Source organism: Sesamum indicum, linkage group LG1 (genome assembly GCF_000512975.1).
Source record: "Sesamum indicum cultivar Zhongzhi No. 13 linkage group LG1, S_indicum_v1.0, whole genome shotgun sequence".
Taxonomy (NCBI): Eukaryota; Viridiplantae; Streptophyta; class Magnoliopsida; order Lamiales; family Pedaliaceae; genus Sesamum; species Sesamum indicum.
This window is the reverse complement of record NC_026145.1, coordinates 15,863,182-15,872,146: the sequence shown is the minus strand read 5'-3', so window position 1 is coordinate 15,872,146 and position 8,965 is coordinate 15,863,182. Positions and strand designations below refer to the sequence as shown.

Below are 8,965 nucleotides of genomic sequence, written 5' to 3'. Positions count from 1 at the left end.
TGTGGATTTTCTCTCCAGATGTGCCCGCAACAAGAATCTCTATATGTAAATTGAATTTTTCTAATGTTCTGAATAAATACTGTGTGAAATGATTGCATAGTAATTCAAAATGACAATGTTTTTTAGTTTTTTCTCGTTTTTTAGGCTTGCTAATAATCTTTCAAACAAATGTGGACTTGGCTTTCTGCCTTCTGACACGTTCTCTTTTTAACTGCAGGGTTCTGGTCGATATGGTGGAGAGGGGGATGTTGGAGCAGGTATCATCATATTTCTTGGATGGTAAAACAGTTTGTTGTCTGACCATCTCCAAGTGGAAAACATGGATGAAAATTACTTTGCTGAAAAGCTGTTAGCACCTTTTAAATGCATTGATTAGGTCATTTCATTTTTGTATTGTGTACGATACTTCATGGAACCTTTTTATTCTCTTACCCCAGATTGAACGCCGGAGACACTTGATGGTTCTAGTGTTGAGTTTAGATAGGGCTTCGCACAGTGTTCATAATCAAGAATATTGCGTGTGTATATCTGTCTAAGTTTCTTCCTTCATTACGGAGTTTTTTTTAGTTGAAATTTTGGATATTTATAGCGCTCGATGTTTTTAGTAGTAATTTTTGCTACATTTTACTTGAGTTGCATTATATGCTTATAGGGAGTAATTTTACAGATGATTTTTCTGGCATTTTTTGGTTTTTGACTGGTGCTGAATGAAATGCGTGTAATGAAGAATTCTGTGGCACTTCTATTAGAAGGGTTTAAAATAGAGGAGCAGAAAAGATATCTGAAAGATTCAAATACTTGTGATGTTGCAGGAGACTGTCTCTCCTGGATGTTGAAAAAAGTAGCATAAGTGTTTCCCCTTTGCACCCTGTTAAATACTGATTTCTATATCTCCTGTTTCCTGTAGCACCTCTGAGGGCCCCAAAGTGGTACAAGCGAAAAGCTGGAGTTTCATTTGGTTTCGGAGGCAAGCTTGTTTCATTTCACGCTGCTGAATCTCCTGTTGGACCGTCAGAGGTACACGTCTTGAAGTACCAAATTGTTCATTTCCCAGCATATCTTTACTTTGTGACCATTTCTCCCATTCCAGGTTTATGTGCACAACTTAGTTACGGAACATGGTTTGATTACTCGATCTTCAGAATTTGAGGTTGCAATACAAAATGGGGACAGATCAGCACTGAAACTTTTGTGCGAAAGAAAATCTCAAGAATCTGAGTATGTGCTCTTTATTCCAGACTTAGTGCCATTAAAATGAATTAGGTTGATATGGTGTACATGAGTATCTCAGGAGTTGTCTTTAACCTATTGTTTCCTGTTCAGATCTGAGGAGGAAAAGGAAACATGGGGCTTTATGAAGGTTATGTTCAATGAGGATGGGACTGCAAGGTCGAAGCTGCTTACCCATCTTGGTTTCAGTCTGCCTGCTGAAGAGAGCAATACTTTGCAGAATGATCTCTCTGAGCAAGTAAATGCTCTTGGCATTGATGAGAGTACAACTATTAAAGAAGGAGGTTCAGGGAACAAAGAATCTACCTTATTTGCGACTGATAATGGGGAAGACTTCTTTAACAATCTCCCAAGTCCCAGAGCAGACACACCTCTAGCTGACTCTAAGGGTGAGTCTGTCACTGAAGACGATGTAAAGGAATCCCAACACGAAATTGATGGACAGGAGGAGAGTTCTGATCCTTCATTTGATGATGCTGTTCAACGTGCGTTGGTCGTTGGGGACTACAAGGGGGCAGTTGCACAATGCATTTCTGCAAATAAATTGGCAGATGCTTTGGTCATTGCTCATGTTGGTGGTGCTTCCTTGTGGGAGAGCACACGTGATCAGTACCTGAAGACCAGACATTCTCCATACCTAAAGGTTGTGAAACATCATTCTTTGGATTGCCATGGTGAACCTTTAGCTTTTATTTCTGAAAAGAGTCCACTCCTAGTTGCTGATTGTCTATACTGGTTTCCTTGATTTTTTCTGTTGTGTCAGGTTGTTGCTGCCATGGTGAACAATGACCTGATGAGCCTAGCAAACACCAGACCTCTAAAATCATGGAAGGAAACACTTGCTCTCTTTTGTACTGTAAGTCTCTTCTACCCTGACAGACCAAGTTGGAGTTTATAATGCTCCAAAATATACTTGCATTCAGTGTAAAATAGATAAAACTTATTCTGTACTTCTTAATGCTTTTACGATTGAGATTGAGACCGCAATTTCTTTTACTTGCTGACTGCCTGCTGAAGATATTAGGGAGTAAATACATGATGCTCCATAACATCCTACCAAATACACGTTTGTTTAAGAAAATATGGCTTTTCACAGTAGAGCTCTCTTGTTGATTCCATATGTAGTTTTGTTGAATTTTTATTTACAGTCACAGATTTTTGGTCCGAGATTAGTTTAGGATACTCTAATCAGTGTCATAACCTGAATCCACTGTAAGATAGGGGTTGAGTTTAGATCAGGGCTTTTGAACTTGTTTCTAGAACGAACATGTGTTGCGAACTAAGATTGGTAAATATGTATTTTGGAATGAGGATCACGTGTAAATTATGCTCTGAATTTTCTCCCATCTTTTGCGTTCATAATGATTGAATGACCATGTTACGTCTCTGTATACCTATACTATTTAGTAACTGCAAGGATTATGCTGACTATTTATGTTTGACCAGTCTGCTTCTATTTTACTAGCAATGTGTAATGTGTATCAACAATATTCGTCCATTTGCGTTGGAATGTAATTGAACAATGAATCTGACACATAATTCTTTCTTCTTGGGATGTTCTGTTACTAGCATTAATGCTACTTGCTCTGTCTAGATCATTTCTAAACTTTGTTTGCTATAATTCAGTTTGCACAGACAGATGAGTGGACTCTATTATGTGACACCCTTGCTGCTAGACTCATGGCTGCTGGTGATACAACTGCTGCAACACTCTGTTATATATGTGCTGGAAATATTGACAAAACAGTGGAAATCTGGTCGAAGAATCTCTCAGCTGTACATGATGGAAAGCCATATGTAGACCGCCTCCAGGTAAGCATATATGTGTAGAAGTTATCTGATGATGGTTTATGTTTGATAGAAGACGGACTTATATGTCTTACTTCTATTTTAAAGGATTTGATGGAGAAGACTATCATCTTTGCTTTGGCTACTGGACAGAAGCGGTTTAGTGCTTCAATATGTAAACTAGTTGAGAAATATGCTGAAATATTAGCAAGCCAAGGGCTTTTAACTACAGCAATGGAGTACTTGAATCTTCTTGGGAGTGAAGAATTGTCTATTGAACTTGTCATCTTACGTGATCGTATTGCTCGTTCGACTGAGCAAGGTGCGTCTTTATGCCATCTCTTTTGATCCATTCTTCTCCTTTTGCAGTCAGCCTAAAAGGTATGGTACTTAACCCCTCCCCACCATCACCACCCAGCCACACCTACACATGAAGAAAAGGAAGAAAATGATTGTGTTTGTGGACTGTAAGATGTGCCCCTGGAAACATATGGTCACTTATAGAAGTTGTGTTTGTACTGAAAATGCAATTGCTCTATGGCTGAAATGTCTTGGTTTTGATCTCATTTGAGGGGTTGAGAGAATCTTTTATCAATCTAGTGCTTCAGCAGCATATTGACCTTCAAATTCTCATAATTGAGTTTGTTTGAAATATTATCCTGGAGTATTAAAATTGGAATGGCTGTAAATCCTGGAGGTTCATGATCAAGCCATTCTTATATATCCTGTTTTTTCTTTAAAAGTGTAAGCATGGGTGGAATATACCTGTGTTCAATAACGAAAAACTGGATCCTCCCTGAACAGGTTTTGCTTGAGTGTTTGGTTTTTACTAAAATCCAACTGGTTGCTATGTATGTCTTATTGGCACCCTTAAGATAAACTTGTATGTCGTAAATTCTTTGCTTGAAGTTCAAGTTACAGTTGAGTTGAATTCAATTATGGAAACATTGCATATTAATCTGAAATTATTATCCAACTCCTAATTTGCCCCTTTGCAGCTGCAGAAACTAACTGAATATTAGTTCAATATGTTTGTCTATTTATTTATTTGATATTGTTCTTTGATTAACAGAAACAAATATGTAATGTTTCTAGCATCCTGTAAATGCATTCATTACAGTGATTTACTTATTTATCTTAACGCCCTCTGGCTAAGCTTTATGTTTCCAACTGTTGGTTTTTGATATATATATGCAGAAAGGGAGATTGAGAAGACTGTTACTTATGAGGCTAGTCATTTACAAAGCGGACCTGCATATGGCGATCAATCGAGTTATGGGCTTGTCGACACTTCTCAACGTTATTATCCGGTATTGTTCTTGTTCTAGTATCTATAGTGCGTTTTTGCGGTTGATTTTGATTCTTACAATTAGGTTTTGTTTGCTTTTTATCTTCCTCAGGATACTGCAGCAACCCAGGTGCAACCAACCGTCCCAAGCAGTCCATATGGTGAAAATTATCAACAGCCACCTGCTGTTTCATATGGGAGGGGTTACAATGCTCCTCCGACATATCAGCCAGTTCCGCAGCCTAATGCCACACAGCCTGCCATATTTGTCCCTAATCCAGCAGCTCCAGCTCCAATGGTAATAGTCCTATATGATTTAGTTTGTACATTAAGTTGGTTGAAATGTTTCTGGGAACTAGTGTGGCAATATTAGAATCTGATTACGATACATGTGGTTTCAACATTCTTGCAGGGGAACTTTCCTCCACCTCCTGTGAATTCGCAGCCTGCTGCAAAATTTGTTCCAGCAAACCCTCCTTTATTAAGAAATGTGGAGCAATATCAGCAACCATCGACTTTGGGTTCCCAGCTCTATCCCGTATGCTACCCCACCTTTTTCATTTTTCATCTTGTAAATTTGAGCAGAACACTGAGTTTGCCTAAAATTTATTATTTAGGGGGTTGTCAACCCTACTTATCAAGCTGGTCCTCCGGGGGTTCCTGCGTATGGTTCTAACACATCTCAAGTTGGCCCACCTCCTGCGCAAAAAACATCGCAGGTTTTGACTCCTACTCCACCATCTAGAGGATTCATGCCGGTGAGTAGCTCAGGGGTGCAAAGACCTGGAATGAATCCACTGCAACCTCCTAGTCCTACTCAACCTGCTCCAGTGAAGGCACCTGTTACTCCTGCTGCTCCCCCACCTACTGTGCAGACTGTTGATACTTCGAATGTACCTGGTAAACTCTCCTTGATATTTTGGGGATTATAAGCAATTCAAGAAAGACTCCTGTGCTCTGCCTGGTTTTTGTTTATCTTATAAAAAGGTTAATTTATACAAGTATATTTGTCTGTTTTGCTGATTGTGGGAGTGAGCAGTACGGTTAGACATGGGATTCCATTCTTCATCCTCTTCTCAAACCATGTGGGGGGTACATTGTGCTGCTTACCACTGCTGGCTGCTTGACATATCCTCTCCGTGAGGCAACTAATGAAATTCAGTCATGTATTCCGTATTGCAATGTGAAAAGTTCAACTATGTGGGGCTTAGAACTAACAAGAAGAAAAAAATATACGAAGTTGGAATCACTTTGTTTCTCTTTGTATCTCCCAGTATTAACATTTAGATGTTGAGTCTCTAACCCCATCCCGATTGATGTAGAACACATAGGAGTGAGAACTGGCTTAGGCTTGGCAAGTAAAACCTTTGTGTGCTTGCCCATTCCAATCTCTAAACTCTTAATTTCTGAGGATCAAGCTTGAGCTTGACAAGTGAACCTAGTGAAGAAACTGACTTTGGCAGCACATTTTTAAATCCCTTTTGCTTGCCTGGCAGACCTACTGATTGGATTTTCTTGTGCCTGTTTTTAGGTTGCACTATGTTTTATCTTCATGATAGGGTGTTTGAGGCTTGAACTCAACTCTCGAGGGCAGACGATAAACAAATTTGTTTATTTGCTGAAAGATCTGTATTCTTCCGGCTGACTTGCACTATTTTTCAAATATGCTAACAGCACAACAGAAACCTGTTATCGCAACTTTAACAAGACTTTTTAACGAGACAAGTGAAGCATTGGGAGGCCCACGGGCAAATCCGGCCAAGAAGCGTGAAATAGAGGACAACTCAAAGAAGTTGGGTGCCTTGTTTGCAAAACTCAACAGTGGAGACATATCCAAAAATGCTGCAGAAAAGCTTATACAACTCTGTCAGGCACTGGATAGTGGTGATTTTGCTAGTGCGCTTCAAATCCAGGTACAGGATAAACCAAAAGTTGTAGTTTTTCCTTGTTTATTTGTGCTTGATTGATAGCCAACTGCATTTTGATCATGTGTTATAGGTGCTGCTCACAACAAGCGATTGGGATGAATGCAACTTCTGGTTAGCAACTCTCAAAAGAATGATCAAGACAAGGCAGAACTTTAGATAAATTATCAACCATCTGTGCTGGCAGAACTTGTGATTTAGCATCAACTTTTTGTTCTCAAATCATTTTCAAGTGGCATTTGTACACAAGATTGATATTCGTCAGATAGCATGCAGGTTTTTGTTTTGCATTTTTCTACTTCTTTTGTCCCATGGTATCTATATTGCCATAATTTTCTTTGGGATTCTTCCGGAACAGCAAAATGAAAGATAGTTTAGAGGACTATGATAGTTTTTGCCAATTTTTCTTCATATAATGTGTAGTGCCGAGATACAGATACATTTTAATTTAAGCATGAACTGTTGTAATTTCTGTTGGAAGTCTGGCTTTGGAAACTAACCATGTCTTTCAATTAGGCCATTGTGATTGTACTTTGTCAGTTGATTAGATTAATAAAAATATTGTAGTCTTCTTAGATAACGTTCTAATACCTGTATCCAGGCTGTGTATGATTGTTGCCTTTCGCTTGATGCCCTAATATTATTGCATTTGTCTGGATTTCTTGCTGGACAGGGTTGAGAGATGTCCATTGCACATCTGCACCTTGGTGAAGGTTTCAGATAATTAGCCTATTTTATGTTCTCATCTTTAACAATAATTGTTTGATAATCAAAATAGCGGTTTATCATGTGTGGTAGGCTCTGGGAAACAAAGTAGGTAAAAAGGTCATAGTATAGTACTGTTTCTATAACAAAAATAATTATTTAATAATATGGAGATGCGTAGAAATTGTTACTATGGTGCAGGCATGTCCAACTGACAGTAATTTTACTTTGTATAATTTTAGCTAGTACATTGGACATATTATCATTTATAAATTCCAATTTTGTGGCTTTGATTAATTTGATCCCACATGACAATATTTATTCTAAAGTTTTAATCGAACAACGTAAATCACATATAGATAATTTTTATCTCTCATATTTAATTTTAAATTATTCTGTCATTTCATTTATCCCTCCGACAAAGTAAATGGGGTCTAGGGAGAAAAGGACTCCATAAAGGAGCTTCTTTTACCTTGTTTTGATGTACTTTTGCCGTGCATTAATGAGATGGTTTTTAATTAATTTCATTGAACCTCACATTTAAATTATCAGTACGACTCCTCCTTCTATCCTTCCCAAATACTTGTACCTATATATAAATTATCAATAAATAAATAATATTAACAAATAATTCTACCTTGCTCCAACATTTTAGCCTATATAATTAGAGTGCAATTAACACATCTAAGCTAATTAATAAGATTTTATTTAGTTTGATTTTGTCTAAATGTAATTTTCAAGAAACCAACACACCCTTCAATGGTAAGAACAAAAGAATTGATCAGATTGAAAAAGCAAAAGGAGAAATATAATTAAAGATTACAAGAAGATAATTATGAAAAATCTCATATTATGTGAAATCAAGCTTTAAGCTGTTGCCTGCAGTTGTTCCCTCATCTCTACTTATAATAAATTTATCACTATTTTTATGAATGCATTCATTAATAATCATCTATTCATTCCCAAACCAAAAACTATTAATAATAAATAAAATATAGTTTATTACACGCTTTTTTTTGTGTTAGCTTTGTTTATAAATATAGTTTGCTTTTTGATCAACTTTTTGACAAAATGAAAATGATTGCATAGTTTAGCATAAACTTCAATTGCCGATTCAAATCAACTGCGAGAAAGATGGCAAAAAGTGCTCAAAAAGCAATCTCAGACTTAGGAATATGGGCTTTTCTTTTTTTATTTTTCTTGAATTTGGTGAAGTAAGAATCCCTATGAAAAAGCAATACTTTGAAAGTAATAATTCATAATATTAATTTTCTAACAATTTATTACTTCGAATTGCATATTTGTTTGGTTTTTCTTGGAATAGGACATGTTTTTTTAAGATTACTCTAATAATATAATAAGATCACAAATATTTATGATCTAATTTTTGTCTTTTCTTATAAATTCGTGTATTTAAAAATAAATATATAAATTAGGATCACAAAATCACACAATTCCGTTTTGTTGTGTGAGCCTATAAGCTTTTCAAAAGGTCTTGTAAACTAGTTAAAAACTTATAAAATGGTAAAACTTCGTTGAATTTTTATAGAACGAGCTCATAAGATAAAAAAAAAAAACGATATTATAAGTTTCTTTTACAAAAATTAGGCGTTTTAAACTTATTTTTAAAAAAATTTTAATAAATTATTTTAATTCTAATCATAATTGCATAATCATCGATACGAACATTCCTAAATTTTCCAATTTCCCTTGATACAAAAAATTCAAGATCTTGTTGTAAAATAAAGCTTAATCTTTATAAGTTCTAAGAATATGTTATAAGATGCGTGTAATTATGAAATACTTTAAATAAATTTAGACAAACAGACAATTCCACGTACCAACTAAACATCCTTCTAAATGTGTGACAAAATATTAACTTCAGGTAATAAATTTATATTTACTGCTACATTGTCTTGTCAACTCTACTTTCTGCATCTGCTATAACTCTCTCACACACACAACAATTAATAAGTTCAAGACTTTTTACAATAATTTTTTATTTTTATATTAAAATAAATTATAAATC

At 36.0% G+C, this 8,965-nt stretch overlaps 1 protein-coding gene across 1 annotated transcript in view; it reads left to right on the top strand.

Annotated features, from left to right (window-relative positions):
• The window catches only part of LOC105169428 (protein transport protein SEC31 homolog B), a 14,434-nt gene extending 7,628 nt beyond the window's left edge, over window positions 1-6,806 (top strand). The window contains exons 10-22 of the mRNA XM_011089822.2: window positions 218-257; window positions 908-1,017; window positions 1,091-1,218; window positions 1,324-1,873; window positions 1,994-2,086; window positions 2,857-3,042; window positions 3,127-3,340; window positions 4,216-4,328; window positions 4,419-4,604; window positions 4,719-4,844; window positions 4,924-5,206; window positions 5,981-6,219; window positions 6,305-6,806. Of these exons, the coding sequence (XP_011088124.1) occupies window positions 218-257; window positions 908-1,017; window positions 1,091-1,218; window positions 1,324-1,873; window positions 1,994-2,086; window positions 2,857-3,042; window positions 3,127-3,340; window positions 4,216-4,328; window positions 4,419-4,604; window positions 4,719-4,844; window positions 4,924-5,206; window positions 5,981-6,219; window positions 6,305-6,394 (2,358 nt within the window). The 3' untranslated portion in view covers window positions 6,395-6,806. The remainder of the gene's footprint in view (window positions 1-217; window positions 258-907; window positions 1,018-1,090; window positions 1,219-1,323; window positions 1,874-1,993; window positions 2,087-2,856; window positions 3,043-3,126; window positions 3,341-4,215; window positions 4,329-4,418; window positions 4,605-4,718; window positions 4,845-4,923; window positions 5,207-5,980; window positions 6,220-6,304) is intronic.